The sequence below is a fragment of the Centroberyx gerrardi genome, chromosome 9 (genome assembly GCF_048128805.1).
Source record: "Centroberyx gerrardi isolate f3 chromosome 9, fCenGer3.hap1.cur.20231027, whole genome shotgun sequence".
Lineage (NCBI taxonomy): Eukaryota > Metazoa > Chordata > Actinopteri > Beryciformes > Berycidae > Centroberyx > Centroberyx gerrardi.
The window spans coordinates 10856925-10875987 of NC_136005.1; the positions used below are offsets into that span (position 1 = coordinate 10856925).

General features: G+C 44.4%; 1 protein-coding gene across 2 annotated transcripts in view; it reads left to right on the forward strand.

The window, feature by feature from the left end:
* elavl4 (ELAV like neuron-specific RNA binding protein 4) overlaps window positions 1-19063 on the forward strand; it is a 71718-nt gene that overhangs the window by 33592 nt on the left and 19063 nt on the right. For both annotated transcript variants that reach the window (XM_071920474.1, XM_071920472.1), the window contains exons 4-5: window positions 1634-1880; window positions 14691-14794. In XM_071920474.1, the coding sequence (XP_071776575.1) occupies window positions 1634-1880; window positions 14691-14794 (351 nt within the window). The remainder of the gene's footprint in view (window positions 1-1633; window positions 1881-14690; window positions 14795-19063) is intronic.

The following is a 19063-nucleotide window of genomic DNA, read 5'->3' on the forward strand; positions in this document are numbered from 1 at the left end:
TAATGCAGGGACCACAGGATCTCACAGTGAGTGCAAGGAGACAGTACAGGACGTTAGATAGATAATCAATCACTGTGTGTTTTGTTTCATTCTTGGGCGGGACGCTTACAGTCTTTTGTTTTGGTCAAACACCGGCCAAGATGGAAATATACCTTCCACAACCTCGTAGCAGTGTGTCCATCTTCTTTTTTTTTTCAAAGACTGCTCTATCTTCCCCCTGCACTGATTAGATTTAGGTGTCTGCTCCTTCCATCTGTGGTTCACTGATATTAAACACCCCCACCCCCCCTTTCCCCTCCAAAAAAATATCTCAGTCAAATTCACTTCACCCTCGCCTAAACCTCTCAAAGCTCCGCTTCTTCATCTAACTGGATGATGAAATCAACAGACTGTAACAAAATCCAATAATTTGATCAAACAAATGTTTTTTTTATGCAAATGGATGAATATAATTTTGCCTTACAGATCGGTTTTGTTTGGGGAATGAGGATCTGTATTAAATATGTATTAGTGTGCTGTGGTAGAAAAGCAAAGGGCAACCTACCTTCCTCCTCCCCGCACTTCTGACTCTCTCTCTCTCTCTCTCTCTCTCTCTCTCTCTCTCTCTCTCTCTCTCACACACCAAGCTCACCAGTTCCTCTTCAAATACTTTGCTCCTGAGATGCTCTGAAAAGCCAGACATAAAAACCCCAACCTCTCTCTCTCTGTCACAGCAGCAGCATCAGCAGTCAAATAGCTAGCTGAAGGGCTGCCCCTGTTGTTGCCACCTCCCAGAAACCCCAGCAGCTATCAAAGTAAAAGAGAACTATTCAGAGACATCTCTCAACTGTCTTCATGAATATTTAGCTGTTTATCTCCTCTGTGTCTAGTGTTTGTGGTATTTCTCGATGTTTAGAATTGTGCCATGTAGCGTGTATAGCGTGATCAGTATATGTTTATTTTGTGATTCCATATTTTGAGAGAAACATTGTCGCCGTTTATTGTCATTGTTCTACTTGAGGGGATACTAAATGGAGAATAACTCTGGGCTGCTAGACATACTCAGTAGTGTAGTCGAGCATATACACATGTATACTGAATATACCTATGTCTTTTTTGCAAAATATTGGGTAAACTCACCTACTGTGTCAGCCTTATAACAACTAATACACTGACTTGTGGGGTCTCCATTGGGTCCCCACTTTTTCTGCAGTAAACCAAAATTTTGCCCTACCACCACAACACTGTCTGAATTTAGTGATGTATGATTATTGGACCAGTCACTTAAAATGGGCAAGAATTAATTATAACTCCAAAACATTGATTTACCTTCAAAGCTTGTTTGAAAACTGAAATTTGTTTGTGAATACACTGGAATTAGGCTTTCAAAAGGCCTTTTAATCCAAGACTGTTGATCCGACCTGATGCAACGAGAGTCATGCTAGTTAGAAATTCAATAATGAAAATAATAACCATTTTGTTAGACTTTTGTATGCCTTGCTAGATATTCAATATTCCAAATTTATAAATAGAGAAGCCAACAAATTCTCTCTCTCCCCTTGTTCCTCCCTGTCCTTTCTCTCTACGGTTCCTCTCCTCCTCATCTCTCCCCCCTCTCTCTCCACCTCCTCTCTCTCTCTCTCTCCTGCCCCAGATCATCAGTAACATGGAGGCTCCGGTGACAAACGGCCCCAGCGGAGGAGGCACCACAGCCAACGGGCCGACCACCAATAGCCGCGGCTGCCCCTCGCCCATGCAGACTGGCGGCGCCACCGACGACAGCAAGACCAACCTCATCGTCAACTACCTGCCCCAGAACATGACCCAGGAGGAGTTCCGCAGCCTCTTCGGCAGCATCGGCGAGATCGAGTCCTGCAAGCTGGTCCGCGACAAGATCACAGGTACCCCATTTTCCTTTTTGCTTTTTCCCCTCGATAGGAAGGGTAGAGCGCAGGGTCAGAAGAGTATCCCTGGCGCTTAAAAGGGACTCAGTGTTTTGCTCAAGGACACTTCAGCAGGGCAGATGCTTGCTGACAGGGGGCACTTGAACCCGGATCTTGTGGTTCAAGGATGGACTCTCTATTCGCCTATATACACTGCTGCCCAAACAACTAGGAAATAACACTCTAGCTAGGTACACACTTATAGATTCACATCAAAACCACATGTTTTAAGATTGTTGGTAACCTAAATCTAAACATTTAATTTGTGTTTTTGCCAGCCTGTCACAATTTTAGCCATACAAGCCTTTATATATTTGGCTGTCTTTACTGTCAAATGACTGTAAAATGGTAAGAATAAAAAAGTTTGTTAATGCTAACAGTCATTAAGAGAGACTGGCATGTGCCCCACATGTACCCAGATGGCTCATGTGGATCTATATGAATGCTTTACACATTGTTAACAAATCAAAGAGAGGTGTAGATACGATATATTGGCCAAGCACTGTAGGTGTGTGTCGAGTATCACATGGGATGAAGATTGCCTCTGTAAAACAAATATTAATACAGATATACACACAAATACACACACATACACACACAGAGGTTCAAAGAGCTAAATAGTACATGAATGCCTCACAAAGACTTACACGAGTCCTGGGTCAAACATTATTTGGAGCCATTCCAAACAATTCAAGCGTTTGAGAGGATTCACTGCCCGGAGTGTCTTCTACAGCACAAATCCAGCTCTGCCCTCTGTGTGTGCTCAAGCGCTGCAACTCAGCAATGCAGCAAAGTGCCACATGTTCTCCAGAGGTGTTTAAATTAAGCAGCACTTCGTGGTGCTAATCATGGCTGTAATCTGGGCGTAGTGGCTGTGTGGGTGGCCATACAGCAGATGGATAGGGGGGTTGGGGGGAGGGGGGCGCAGCTCTCTGATAATGCTCCATAATGGCTTTCATTTTAGATCCTACTTACTGACACTCTTCTCCTGATAATCTCATTAAAGAGCACCAGGCAGGCAGGCAGTCGAGATCACCACGCCATTCTGGGATAGCAGGCAAGGCAAGGCGAGAGGAGTAAACACACACACACACACATATACACACACATATTCACAGAATCAGACCTCCTGTAATAGATTAAGTGTAACACGTAGGCCAATAGCGGTGCCATTTTCGACTGTAAACCAGAGATCGCCACTGGTCCAGCCATTCCTCTCCCATTCTGTTCTCTAGTTCTTTGAAGCATATTTCTGCAACTCTATGATTCCACTTTAGGACCGTCCTCCTCTTCCTCTGTAATGGGCCCCAAAATGGGGCCTGCGAGTCAGATTCCACCAGGATAATGGAAGATGGTGTGTACAAAAATAACACTGGGATACCACATGCTATCATCATCACCATCACCATGTTATCTCTCCACCCGATTTTCCCCTTAAGTGTGATTTCACAGACAGCAGTGAGGAACCAAGCTAACAGCAGATATTTGGAGAGAGTTTAAAAACGAACAGAATTGCTGTAAACCTGCTAGGGGCCTAAATGGGGAATGTGAGAGAGGTAGAAATGTTTGTTCACTCACTCCCAAACCATTTAGGGTACTTCTCTGCTCTGCACTACAAGGTCTCTCTGATGACTTAGCATCCACACAAAGAGTTATAAATAAATTCTGCCCTCCCTCCGTCTCCCCCTGCGGTGTATGCCTGCATTGCTCTCCCATGGGTGCAATTTCCTCGTGCAAACTTTTAGGCTAACAAAGCGCAGCTCCCTCCTCTAGTAGGGAATGCCAAGAGGCTTCTCGCTCTCTAACAGTCATCCAAATCATTAACGGACTAAGCCAGGTTGGCGAGAGGGAGGGGTAAAGAGAATGAGGATGGTGGAGAGAGTAAAGAGAGCGCTATTTTTGGATCCTGATATATACACCTGTACCCGTTCTCGTCTCTCGTGAATATCCACACATCAGTGTGAAGAAAGATCAACTTTTGCCATTTTATTTTTCAGGATTTCCGAGAAAGTCAAAGATGGGTTGTTGTTTTTTTGCAACGTTGAAATTTCAATAAGAAAACTTTTGAATATGTCTGAAGGACGGTTATGGTGTTCTGTAGCCACGTATTATTCATACTGATGGGAATATTAAGGCCTCCCTGCCTTTGTATTGTATTATTCATTTGGAAAAATAGAACACAGTTAAAGAATTTAAATACACTCACTCACTACAATTGAAAAAAAATGTATTTGCATAATAGTTTCAATATTTTATGATTACAAGATATACATTGGATTCAGTCTTTTGGTTGCATTTTGTGTTGTATTCGTATTGTATTATATAAGACAGGGCCATATGTTTTTAGCATGAAGTTCCTTTAATAGCATGTTGATTATCATTTCAGATCAGTTCAGTGTCATTCCTTCATTCTGCTCATTTCAAATGAAGAGTTTACACACAGTATTAGCAAGCATGCATGAGTATTTGTGTGCTTGCATCTTGAGTATATGTTTCCCATGAATGTGACCAGCCTGTGAGTGTGTGTTGACAAGGTGTGAGCACCTGAGCGTCAGCAGAGGTAGAAGAGACAGGCAGGTCCTCAGCTTCCTCTCCGCTTCCTGTGGACTTGCTCCTGTCAGCTCTGATGACGCCAGCGTGGCGTGAGGCTCTGGCGGGTGCGGGCGGGCGTAGGCACTCCAGCTCCGTCTGTCACCCTGGCTGACTTCAGCTGGTTGAAAAGCCACCTCTGAGTGTCTTTCTTGCTCCCCACACGCCTGCCTGCCTGCCTGCCTACCTTCCTGCCTGCCTGCCTGGCTGCCTGCACAGCTACCTCTGCCTGGTGCTCTCATAACACACCAGGGACATGCAGGTTAATCTTTTATTTAAGGCTAGCTTACACGCACCTAGCTGCAGCCCACACACACTTGCACATAAGCCCCAGGCCTCCACCTGTGAATCTCCTGACTGTGGGCATCCTCTTAAAGGAAAGATGCAAAGACAGCTTAAGCGTTTTGTTGTTCGAATTAAGTGCGTATAGCTGTAGTAGCTTTTACATTTGTCTACCTGCATTCAGGGCAGAGAGAAGGCTTTATATATAAATGCTTAAGTCAAGGACATGATTGCTTTGAGGCACTGAGCACCACAGATGGTGCCACTACAGACAGCGCTCTGTGTTTGTTTTTGGTTTTTTAAAGGCAGCAAAATGTCTATTTAAGCCGAAAATCGCCAATTTGAAAGCTCACAACTTGAGCAAGAGTGGAAGCAGCCACTTCTCACTCAGATGCCAATAATAAATAAACACACACCCTTGGGGAGAGCAAGGAAAAAATCTTTTGGACCTTGCAACATACTGAATGCAAAGTTTTAATGGAATATATTAAAGTATTGCTTCTTCTGGCCGCGCGCGCACACACACACACACACGCTCAAATGGAATTGACTGATCCTTGTCAGTTAGTCATTTTTCGGGATCATTTTTCTGCATCGGCTGCATTTCTGCTGGAGAAATGAATGTATTTGTTTTCATAATGACATGGCAGAAAAGAAAATGGCTTTTCATGCTGGAACAAGAATTGATTGCGTCTGTAGTTTTAGTGTTGTGATAAAAAAAAAAAGAAAAGGGATTTTATATTTTGAGAGACGACCATTTCTTTGCATTCTCATGTTGTGCCAATAATTATTGTAGCCAAAAGCACAGAAGCCATATTCTGTGGAGATAGATAGGATATTTTTCTTGCTTGTTGAGTAAACAGTTCACCGTGTTTACCAGTTGCTGTCTATGCCCTACTCTGTCTGCTGTGTTACCTTTTGCCTCAGGCAGTCACACCACTTACTGACTGCCAGCTATCAGCGGCACACAGCAACTCCACACCTTTTAATAAGGGGAATGGCATTTTCCTATTATTGAGATGAAATTATATTATCTCTACATCAAAACCTGTATACGGACATCACCCCAAAGCACATCAACTGAAGCCTTTCGTTCACACTACTCCAGTCACCTTCCATGTGTTGGTTTTACACATGGAATCTGGGGATCTGATGCAAATCATAGTGACAATGTAGCAAGCCAAGCAGATGTTGGCTATGAAAAATAGATGGACTGTGATGTCAGCTGTGGAGTAGTCAGAGCCAGAACACCTCTCTATGCCTCTGACAGACAGCAGCTACAGTACCATGTGAAAGCCTGCTGTGAACTCAATGCTCACATGAGGACAGGTACACCTGAGTCAGATAGGTGCAAAAACATCTCGGGTTTGTTGAATTTAGCTTGCTTTGCAGGCACAAACCTTCCACGCTTCCATTAGTTTCATTTTCGTTCCATTTCTGTTATGGTACATCAAGTGCACCCGCAAGTATTGCAAACATAAAATATGCATCTAACCCTGATCTGCAAGGACAGGCGGGTGGAGCTTAGCTTGTGCACAAGGTCTGTCAGTCTAACGGGGAGCAGATCAAATATTCACCATATAAACCTCAGTTTACCCGCATCTCTTTGTTGCTACTGAAATATGCATTGAGAACACGCTCAGGAGCAAAGCTGATGCTCTTTGTACTTCAGATTGCAAGCCGGGCTGTTTCTCACATCATTACTAGAGTGATAGGAACAAAACTCGCTGTTATTCCTCTGTTTGCCGTATGATGAGATCCATTTACACCTTCCAAAACACCTATACAACACAAATGCAATGTTGTTCTGTGTGGTTAGAAACCATTACATACTTTTAAATCCCTCGTGAATTCATACAGGGGGAGATCTGGTGCAGTGTTTGTATCTCAGATACAGGCAGCATTTATCTGAACCTGAAATGGCTGAAGGCTGAAGATAGCCTGAACAAAGCTGACAGGGAAAGAGATGAAAAAAGGATTTGACATCTCCAAAGCCAGGTATTAAGAGAGCTGCCAGGCTCAGAAGTGCAGACACTAGCAGGCAGACACACATTAAAGTTTCAGAGTCCCGGGTCCCAAGAATGTCCTGTCTCTCTCCTCCTAGCCCCCCTCCCCCTCTCTCTGCCTAGGACCCAGAATTGGATGTCCTGAGTTTGCTTCTCTGCTCTGCTCCTCCAATGACCCTCACTTCAGACTGCCTCTGTCCCCTCTCATTCCTCTCTGAGTGCCCTTTACATGGAACATAGAGGTTGAGAGGGTCCCCTGTGTCGGCCTCAGATCCAAAGGCTGAATGTGCCTTAGGGCTGGTTCCTCACCCTCCCACTCTCAACTCTGAGTGCACTGTACCTGGGCAAGAGGGAGCCAGACGGTCCCTTTCTCCCCAGCGTGGGTCACTTAGGTCTGGGGGTGGATGGCTGCGGGCCTGAGGGCTTGCTGACGCTCTGCGCTCTCAGTAGGAAGCCCAGCAGGTGCAGTAGGGCAGGCTCCCCAGTCCTGACGTAACAGGGCTACCCAAGACTCAAAGGGGCTCCTCTGTCTGTCAGTTTGTCTTCATCGCTCTATCTCTCCAACACTGCACAGCCAGCCAGCCAGCCCACACACTGCAGGCTGCAGTCCACTGGCCCCAAGGCTCAGGAAGCCACCATGAGGGGGTGGTGTGTGTGCGTGTGTCTGTGTGTGTGTTTGTCCCTGAGCTTCTATGTGGGCAAGTGCGTGTGCGTGTGTGTGTGTGTGTGTGTGTTGGTGGAAGCAGGGCCTTGGGAACTGAGAGTGGGAGCCTCCTGACTGCAACAGTGGCTGCTACCTTGGCAACCCAGGAGGGAAAGATGTGTTGAATGAGTGAGTGGGAGAGGGAGCTACAGTAGATATGTGTGTGCGGGGGACGTGGCTGTGTTTATGAATTTAGTTATTCAAACTGGCTCAATACATGCCACATGATATGTACTATTGCTCAAACTGTACTGCTAGTCTTTGAGGCACTGTAGTCTTTTGTTCTCCAGGTGTTGCTTCATCTTTCTGCACACTCACTGAACTCCCTCCCCACCCCCATGTTGTAGGGAGCTGAACCTCTCTAAGGTAACTGAAGTGTATTTTGACATGAAGCTGGTGACAGGGCACCTTTCCAAATGTTGGGGAGCACTGGCCCATCAAAAATAGCACTACCTCAAGTTGCTGCAGCAGCAAGGGGCAAAATGTCAGAGGAGGGAAGAGAACGGAAGCAGTGAGTGTGACACATTTATTTTGACAAATTGAAATGTTTTTTTTTTTTTTTTTCCCTCTTCCTCCACATCTTAAAATGTGGCTAAATTTAAGACTGACCGAACGGATTTGCCTGTTTGTGGGGAGAGGGAGCTGGTCCTCTCAAGGTGTGTTAGCGTCATCCGCTCATGGCTCCGATGATCCACTTCCCTCCTCGCCCCTCTGCCGCTCCCGTCCTCCCATGGCTGCTAAATGACAGATAGACTCCATGACTCCTGACAGGGTGTGGGACTTTGGGAACAACCACAGAGGGTTTCTTTAGGTAGCCTTTAAGGGTCACTTCACACAAATAACAACCTTACCTGATTTTCTACTTTGTTAGACCGCTTCAGCATTTTTTGGAGAGCGGGCACTGCAGAAAGTTTTCATTGTTATGGAAAAATGTACGTCAACTACAGGATCAGAGACAGAGATGTGCATAAGCTTAAAATGGAATTTGAACCAGGTGCAGTTGCATCACTACTACAAAATGCTGTCAGTCATCCAAAGCCACCAAGTACAACATTTTAAGTCTGTTTTGTTAATTTTGTCTATTTAGTGTAAGCAGTTCAAATGTAATTTTTAATTCATAAGCTGTACACTTACAGAAAATAGTTTTGAAGAATGGATTGCAGCCAGGCACATAGTTAGATGGATGGTTCTTACTGCTATGTGTTTCATTGGGTAGCTTCCGCTCTAGATCAAAGGGTCTATAGTGCATTGTGTCAGCCTTGCCTGATGATAGCAGGAATTGAAGATGCTTTCATGTCTACAGTACAGGGCTCTTAGTCACATAATACAACAAGAAGGGAACAAAATAATGACAGGCAATATGCAACTGGAGGCTCTTTCTATGTGTACCCTGCAACACATGATTGTGTACCTTTCTGTGTGCCTTGCAGTGCAGTACATGAATATAAATGAGTGCATCCTTTTGACTTTATATATGTCTGCATATGTAATACTTAGATGCATAGTACAAATATTTTGTGCTTGTGTGTGCCTATGCATGTAATTGCACATTGGTATGTGAATTTTCACATGCATCCAAGAGTGTGTGTGCGTGTGTGTGTTTGTGCGTGTGTGTGTGTGTTTGTGTGTGTGTGTGTGTGTGTGTGTGTGTGTGTGTGTGTGTGTGCTGGAGGGGGGGGAGCCACTGTTACACATCGGGGCCAGCAGGCAGGACACCCGCTCGAAGTACACTCATTTTCTCATCTCACACATTGGGCAACCTGCTGCTCCTCAGGAAACAAATAATGGCTTAGTCATAACGCCTCGCCAACACAACAAAGAGCCACTCACTAGAAATAGCAGTGATTTTACCACTGAGAAACATGCCCGCCTCCCTCTAGTATTTATTTCAGATTGTACAAAAGGTCTGCCAAGAGAGCGGAGGTGGGTTCAAATTAGCCCCCACCTCCTCACTCCCCCACCCCTAGATCTTTAAGTAGCCTACCTGTTCTCAGTGAAACTGGACATGTGATAAAATGTGATAAAGGGCTGTAGTGCTGTAGCAGTACCAAGGCCAATACAGATGCAAGCACCAGTGCTTACATGCACACATGCACAATATTAGCTAAAAACACAAATTATTAGGTTTATATACTTCACATAAACAACAAGACCTCTACCAATATTGGAAATATGTATTTTTTTTAATAATGAAATCCCCTTTGATTGCTGTTGAGCATTGTCTTTGCTTGTGTTCCTCCAACTGCTTCAGGATTTACGGGACTGGCACTGTAAGCAACTGACGAATCAAGGCAAATGAATATCTAACCTCATTAAAAGGCCATTATAAACAGCAATGCATCATTTGGGTTTGTGGTTTTAATTGACAATTAAAATATATAAGTTAATGTATCCATTAAGCTAATTGATCAGCACAGGGCTGATTCTTCTGTTAGCTACAACCCCATTAGAGGCTATTTATCATGCATTTTTAATAGCTTCTCTGTATTGTCTCAGATGCTGTATTTTTTCAAGATATTTGTCTGTAATTATTCTTTAATGACAACTCTGTAGTCTCTCTAAATGGCTTTCTAGCTCTACAAAGACCTAGCTTTTTTACATTTTAAAATAAATCAGATTCTGTGCTATATATCCTTTGCTTTTACTAGATGTCACAGTTCCTATAGTTCATTTGGGGCAGCATTCAGTTCAATTGGGAAAGCAGTGTTACAATATAAAGCAACCTTTGCTGTTGCCATACTCAACAGCACTATGTTGATACTAAGTTCAACGTTCACTTGGTCTATGCTGAATTGCTTTTGTTTATTACTTGTATGTGGATATGAACTGCGTTCCAGTAAGGCACCATGCTAAGTTGAACCATGCCGAGCGATTTTAAAGTGAGTCTGAACTGCGTTTAACCATGGTGTGTGGAGCCGGAGCAGAGCAGGGTACAGTGATGGGTTGATCCAAGTGCAGGCAGCATGCAGGGCTGATCCTGCTGGGGAGTGTTGAGGCGGACAGGCCTGTTGTTGTGACAGGCTGAAGCCAACCAGACTGCCTGCTGGCTCCACTACTGCATGCATTGGTTGGTCCACAGACAGAGAACTGCTTTCAGCACCGGCCTCGCATATGTGAGTGTGTGTGGGTTGCTTTATGCGGGCGAGTGAGTGCACGCACAACCCTTTGTCTTAAAGGTCCAATATTATTCAATTTTCATAATTTTGTTTTCAAATATACTGTGGCTCAGCATAACAATAATGCTGTTTGTGATGTTTGCTAATAAATGTAGTTTAGTTGAATTGCATTAGTTAAATGGATGAATTTCAAGACTAAGGGCTCTATTTTTGTGAATCAATGGTGCATGGTGCAAAGCGTAGTCAGTGTTGCACGCCATGCACAGGGCATGGCGACTGATGTTTGGTATTTTTGTGGCCAGAGGCACGCAGCACACCTGTGGCGCAGGTGGAAACGGGGTGGGATTAGGAGAACATATTATCAGTAGGTGTGGTAGGGACTGGCTTCAGTCATGACCAATCAAATCACTTGTTTTCACTCCTTCCCTTTAAATGTAGTGCACTCTGCCATGGGGCACTGACAATTTCATGATGGAAAGACCAGTCCAGAGCGGATCTGCCACAAAAGCGTCTCCCAAGAGGAAACTGATGAAACTCTCCTTGTGCAGGAGGTGCAGAATCACCATGGGTGAATATACAGCACCTTGAATTAAATAAGCTTGGGGGGAAATAACACATTTGGTTACTGTGTTGCTCTGGTCCTAGGAGAACTGTTGCCCTCTGTAGGAAACGGTTCAATGATATTAGGCGAAGAGCCAAACAGAAGTTGGCGGTGAACCACAGGGACAGTTTGGCTATGGGAGTTAGGGCAACCACCAGCCAGTCCCTGACATCGATACAGGATGCGGCCGCCTCCACAATCCCCACTCCGTGCGTCATGGCACATACTGACAGTTCTATGTTAGATTACAATCATTCAACCACTGCCACATGTGTATATACTTAGAATCAATGAAAAATGGGATTTATATCAGTAAAATTGGCCAACATGTCATCCACAAAAAAGGGTTGGTAAGCTGTTGAATAGGATTTGTTCATGCAAGCATCACTCTGTAAAGCCATGGAAATAGCACAGAACACGACTGCACCTTGCACCATACACATTTGTCCTGGTAATCCTGGTAATCCTTGACACCAAAATTGCACTGCGCTGCTTGATTGTTACTGACAAACCCCCTACTGTGCCTCTTCTCCAACTTCGGCACAGTCATGTTCACAGCGAGTCACCAAAATGGCATGCAGGCACAGTTGAGAAAATAAGCCTGATGAAAATACCACTTCGCTGGCACAAAGCCCCGCCATGCGCCATGAGCTGTTATCCAAATCCTCACAGGTAGAACGGTCACAACACTGGACCCTGATTAGCCGACAACACCAGCTCCTCTAATTCAAATGAGGTAAACTTTAGATTTACCCATTCAAATAAAATCAAATTTTAACAATGTCTCCATTAAACATCTTTGATCATATATGTATAGAAATAGAGGAAATGTATAATACAGGATGTTTTAAGTTACTGAGGATAAAGGATGTAAGCCACACTTTCTGGTGTTGACATTCACTGGTTAGCCGCCAGCCATCTACATTCCTCATAGTTTGTCCCGTGTTCCCTGCTGTGAGGACATACTTCACAGTATGTGTGAGTGTGCCTGTGTGATTGAGTGATTACATGTTTACCTCCATGTGTGTGCACGTATGTGTACATCTGACAGTGTGGTGCGTTGGCGTTGCGTCTCCCACCCATCCATGCAGGATCCAGGCAGCCAGGCAGTCTGTCGGTAGCTCCCTGCTGTGAGCAGCTCCGTAGCGGGCTGAAAATGGTGGGTGGAATCCCCTCCTGGAGCTTCCCTGGTGCTGCAGGCAGATGTCTCCCCCTGTCTCCCCTCATCTCCCCACTCACCTGGGGACTGCTGCCAGCCAGCGAGCCCGGCTCCCACCCCCTTTCCTCCAGCCCTGGAGGCCCTGAGCCATGCCAAAGTGGGAGCGAAGATGAGAGTGGGGGTGGGCACATATGTCAATGCCAACCAAAGTTCCCCATGCAAACGGCATACACACTCTATGGAAGTGCACACACGCACGTACACACAAAGTTACATAAACACCTCATTAACATATAGCAGCTGTTGAATACCACATCCATCAGGGCTGTAATGCAAGAAAATACATAATTATTACATCTGTGGTTAGACTGAAATCCATCACTGACTCACTTGCGAGCGCGCCCACACGACACACACATACACACACACACACACATACACTCAACCTATGCTGAGACTGTCCCCTCCAGAACTCCTTCACACAGTGGCAGCGTCCATGGCTGCCTGTTTAGCAGCCTGTTTGGCTGGCTGGATGGCTCTGAGTGCTGAGTGTGTCGGTACCATTAAGCACCAGCCAGCCCATCTAGATTGCCCTGCATGAGTGCTCTTCGCCAGCACACTTCATTTTCTGCTAACCTTCTGGTAGCTGCGCTTGTCGAACCTCACATTTCTTGTTGAAGCTGAGGGAGAGGGGTGAGGAAGGTGATGGGAAAGTGGGAAGCGAGGGAGGGAGAGACGGTGAACGAGGGAGCAGAACGCTATAAGCAGCAGCCTATCAGCCATTGCACCCTTCCTAGACTTTCAACTGTCTGCGTGAATTGAATACATGCACCTGTAAAAAGTTACAATTTTTACGAGGACTGTGCTCTTGGACATCTTCATTTGGTGGAATGCATAATAGAAAGACATTTGCATATCCACTGGGTAATATGGGTTGTAAGGGCGATCGTGGTTGATCGGCAACTTGCTACATCACAGGCTTGAATTCAACTCATGACCTTTGCCACATGTCATCTCCTTCTCTCGCCCGTCTTCCTGATCTCTCCTCGGTGTACTCTATCTAATAAAGCGGAAAGGCCATAAAAATAACCTCTAAAAAAAAATGTGAGTCATATTTAAATAGCCAAACTGTACACCTGGTGTCAGCTGAGAGTCAAACAGAGGAGGAGGAGAAGGAAGAGAGGAGGGTTAGTTATAAATAGCAGTAGTCTCTCCAGGATGGCAGGTTTTTAATTAACAATAGAGAGCGTCTGATAATCCACAGTTAATCCAGAGGAAAAGAGGGAGGAGAGGAGAGAGGAGGAGAGAATCATCGGCTGTTTGATGTTAGGACTACAAGTCCCTCCTGGCCCTTCCACTACTCGCTGCTGAGCAGAGCTGAGCTGTTCTGTGCTGTGATATCCATAGCCCAGATGTATTTATTTGGTGAAACAGCCATGCTCCATATTTTGTGATTCACTTTGTCTCTGACTAACCGCTGTCTGTTCCCATTAGCGTGAAGAAGCGCACGCCGCTCTCAGACTAGCTGGGATTCTTTGTGCTTGTGTGTGGTTTTGCTGGATAGAGGCTGTTTGTTGTAAAACTAGCCGACTGAAGGCCCTGATGGCTGGAGGCGTCCGCTTAAAGTCCTACGCCTCTTGAAAGGCTCGATCTGTCGGGGAAACACTGGGAGATGTCAGGCCTGCTTCACACTCAAAGGGAGTCTGCTATCTGAGACACTCTCTGAGCTTTGAGGGAAAATGGGGGTGGTGGGCTTTTTTTCTCTTTTTTTTGCACGGCTGCAAAGACAGTAACACATATGTTGTTTGTACTTGCTGTGGTAGTTTATTTGCTGGGGTTGGACACAGTTCATTCAAATGTTTAATTCACAGGGAATTTAATTCATGACATTCACATTTATATTTTAGGCATTTAGCTGACACTAGTCCTAACTCAAGCAACTAACAATGAGTGCATCAGTAGAATAAGCTTAAATTCCCAGATCTCCAATGTTACAAGCAGTCAAGAGTAAGAAGTGCAAGGGTCAGAGCCATGGAGTTTTCCAGAGAAACATGTTTGCTGTTCAAGAAGATGTCTATATTGAATGGAATATCAGTTAAAGATATTTCCTTGTCTCCAATCAATTGATGACTTGAAATATGAATTGAATGTAGAGGCCAGGATTTTCCAGGGGAAGACGTATGCTTTCCAAGAAGATGTCTCTATGGGTGGGAGTATCAGTTAACATGTTTTCCTTTCTTGCTGTCAATGGGCGAATTGAATGGAGTAATTTTGTAACTTTGTGTTGTTTCTCTTTCTCTCTGGTATTTCAGGACAGAGTCTGGGCTACGGCTTTGTCAACTACATCGACCCAAAGGATGCAGAGAAAGCCATTAACACGTTAAATGGACTCAGACTTCAGACCAAAACGATCAAGGTAACAGACACCATAGACAGCTAAACACATTAACTACTGTAATGATTCAGTGGTTAATGGTTAAAATTAATAGATTTTCCCTACACCCTAATATCTGTATCCAAGACATAGTTTTTTCATGATCAATTAAAAATGTTTGTTGGGGGGAATCTAAATAATCACTTATAAAATAATTGTTACAAAGTTATAAAGAAAATTAAATCGAGCCCGTACCTGAGGAAGAGCATTTCGTTTTTCACGTTTTCAAGCCAGGCACCTAGTATCAAGTGATGTGCGCATTCTTTGATGCTGTTACAAAGTTATAAAGGTCATGGTAAACTTAGCAAATACGACTGCTTTCTTCTGCCTCAGAGCCCATGTGATGGTGACGCTGCTAGTGAGTGAGCTGGAAGGCTCAATGTGATTAACATGCTTGGGCCTGAGAAATGAAAGACCATCTAAATCAAAGAGACACATTTAAAAGGCTCATGACTATAGCTGATATGCTAATTAGTTTCCAAATGTCAAAATGTAAAGGTGAAATTATATAGATATCTCTGAGTAAAAGGGGAACAACGCATCCATCATCACATGTTGTCCAAAATAATTGAGGGCTCTGTTAGTATTACATTTTAATGGCATGACAAATGTGCAGGCTTGGCAGTGGCTGTCACAGAGGTAAGTCAGATAAATCAATGCCAGCACTGCACTGTCCTTCTTTCCAAACATGTTTTAAATACTACTTAACATTGGATGCAGCTGCTTTACCAAAAAGCGCAGCATATTTAAAAAAGAGTCTGTCCTCTCCTCTCCTCTTTTCTTCCTCTCCTCTCCTCTCCTCTCCTCTCTGCTCTCTCTGTCTGCCGATATGTTGTTGGTTTTAAGCTGGGCAGTAATCTGCTGCTCTGTGGTAATCCCTGGTTTCTCACCGCTGTCATCTGATCTAATCTGATCTAATCTAATCTAATAGGATGGGATTAGCCTGTAGTTGTGAATGGGGGAAGCCTGCAGAGGATCCCTGCAGCCCCTAGACAGTGTATTGAAAACACGATCGGGCCCGGCCGAGGTTCAACACAGCATCCCGGCTTTGATCTGACTTCTGAGAGAGAGAGAGAGAGGGAGACAGAGCAAAATGTAATGTATGAGTGTGTGTGTGTGTGTGTGTACAGTGCTGCATACGCGTGTGTGTATACATGTGTTTTTGCGTGCCTACGTGTGTGTGTGAGTCTGTTGGTAGTAGGATCTGTTTTGGTCAGAAGTGTGTGTGTGTTGGTGGGGTGTTGTTGGTGTTTATGTCTGTTCACAGCATGTGTGAGATTCAGTCATCATGACCCACAGTTTCTCCAGAGCAGCTCTCACTCATTGAGTGTAGCTGAGAAGAGTCAAGATGAGTCAAAGGGTAGAGACCGTGTGTGTGTGTGTGTGTGTGTATATGTGTGTATGTGTGTGTGTGTGTGTGTGCCTGCACTTTGGTAAATAGTGATCGGGACACAGCTCTTCATTCATTAAAATTTAGTTTCATTTAGTTTCATTCCAAAATTAGATATCCACCATTTAAAAAATATGATGTCCTCTCTCCCATATTGACCACTGACATGAAAGAGAAGCACATTATCGTCATTTTAAGACATTTGCTCATAAAATAGTTTTTTTTTTCCAGGCAATTTTTTTTTCCAAAATGAATATATATCATTTTGAAATGAAACCTTCAAATTTATTGCTTCACTCAGTAAGTCACTTAACTTGGAGACTTGAGCGAGAATGGGCTTTTTCAGGCTATAGACTGAAAAAAGTTGAAGGTCATTTATCTAGTGTGAATTTCATGGGGTCTTTACTGAGTGTAGCACTCTGAGTTCACAGATTCTCACTCCCACCCTCTCATGACACAAGAGGTTGCCTCAAGTCGTCCCTGAGATAAAGACAGGCTTTGTAATGACAGAAGACAACTCCGCGTCTCTGTCTGGCGCTATCACTCTCTCACACTCCGCCCCCTCCTTCTCCCTCACTTTCTCTCGCTCCACAACAGCCTAAAAGACCCTAAAGGTAGAGAGGTAAATTAAAAGGCGGCATGATAATTCTAAAATTAACTTCGGCGCTCTTTCATATCACACCTTTCCCATTCTCTGTCACTGTAAACTTGTGAGGAAAGGCTTGGCCCAGAGATTCACATGCTCTCAGGCGGTGTCTCTTTCTGTAGTGTCTTTGAGCTTGTTTCCTTTCCGTGGTTTCCTCTGCCATGACACCTCTGAGTTTCTCAGCGATAGCAGAGATGCTGCTTCCCTACTGAGGTGTGAGGGGAAGGAGCATGCCAAAGGTGAGAGGAGCTCACACACTCACGCACACACATAAACATGCATCGTGTATATGTACACACATATTCAGTGACACGCACGCACATAATCGCAGACACATTCATAGTGTGTGCTTGTGAACACTTAAAGCTTCACACTTACACTTTCATAACTTTCCCCCCCACACGCACACACACACACACACACATTTCTGTTTCACACATGCACACCATTCACTTTCACTTGCACACAATACCGCTCACAGCTTGAGGAGGTGTTGATGGATTAGACATCTGGAGTTGGCTGACAAGGAGAGAAAATGAGGGAGAGCTGCAGAGGGAGAAGCAGAAAGAGAAGAAAAGTGAAGAGGAAAGAAGAAAGAGAAGCAGAGTCTGGAAGAGAGAGGGAAAGATTTAGGCAGGCAGGGAGCAGGCAGGAAGGAAGGAGAGAAGCAGGAGGAAAAGATCGAGGCAGAGAAAGGAAGAGAGAGTTGTAGAGAGGGAAGAGTCAGAGAAAGAGAGAGAGAGAGGAACCGAGCAGAGAAGAGCCAAAGAGGAAGAGGTGAGAGAGAGAGAGAGAGAGAGAGAAGAAGAGAGAGGCATGGGGAAAGCCAGCTGCCGCCGAACCCATTCTCCCGTCGTCAGAGTTCAGCAGGATTTCCATGCTGTTGCTCAGGGATATGTCTGCATATCCACCATATTTGCCTGACTTTAACCGTATTGGATGGCTTATGTCTCCACATGTCAGAGGTAATGAAAGTACTGCAAGGGAAAGCTGCTCCAGTCAGCAGCAGTCGTAATGGGATTTATGTAACTTCAGCGGAGCAAAATCAGGTCTTCACATGTAGACATTGGGGACAACGTTTGACAACTGACACGAGAAAGTTCACTGGTGGAGAGCTACTGCAGAGCGCTGCACAGGATAACTAGTTAGCTCTAGCCATTTGCCCCTCAGACAGCGTTCACAGAAATATCAGGGAGAAATACGTGAATGACTGAAATCAAGATAGCACTGAAAGCAGCATGTGTGTGTGTGTGTGTTTGAGGGCATGTGCTTGTGGGTAAGTGTTTCTCTATGTGTGGATATGAAGAGGAGGAGCAGTGTGTGACATTGAGTGAAATTGTGTGGGTGAGTGATAACAAGAAGCCGTCTTTTTATTCCCTCTGTGAGAATGCTGTCCAAGGAACTGAAGAGAGTATTGCAAGAGTGTAAGGAATTGTGTGTGTATGTGTTTGTGTGTGTGCGCGTGTACATATGTGCGTGTGTGTGTGTGTACGTGGGCGCTTGCTTTTGCAGCACTGTATGTAAGCATTAAAGTATTTTAAAGGATACAGTAGCTAAGGATTTGTCCCCAATGCTAATCTTTGAAAAATACTGGACAGGGATAGATTCTCTGCAATACAAAGCATTTTTTAAGTTTTAAATATACTTGCTTAATAACACTAAACTATACAGTGAAATCCACTCTGCAGGGTTCGGAAGGCTAAATGGTGCATGGTGAAAGGCTTAAAGGCTTTTACAGCTCGCTGCTAATGTCTTAATTAAAATGTTCTTTGAAAAAGGTAAAGCCTTTTCATTAGAAGGCAGCAAACATGCAACAATCCAAATGACTATTTTGTTATCCAATTTTTCTTAGCTTTTTATTAGTTTAAATTTTAACTCAGAATAGCACCCAAAAATCAATAGCTTGAATACTGGCTTCTTTTTTTCACAAAATCGTAATAGTGTTAAGCCTGCGCCTGGCTCCCTGAGCTGTATAAATAAAACACCTGTGGTTTCTACCCCAGGGAACAAAGTTTCCTCTGCCTCTCCCAGCAAACGACTGAAGTGTTATCTCCCCAATGCCCTAACCAACTAAATCTTTTCCTGATGACGATAATCCCCTAAGCCCAGGTGTACCAAGAAAATAAACTCCTATATTCCTCCTCATGTGTCCTATGATCCACACCCCACCCCACCCAACACACACACACGCCTTAGGAAACAAAATCTGTGCATA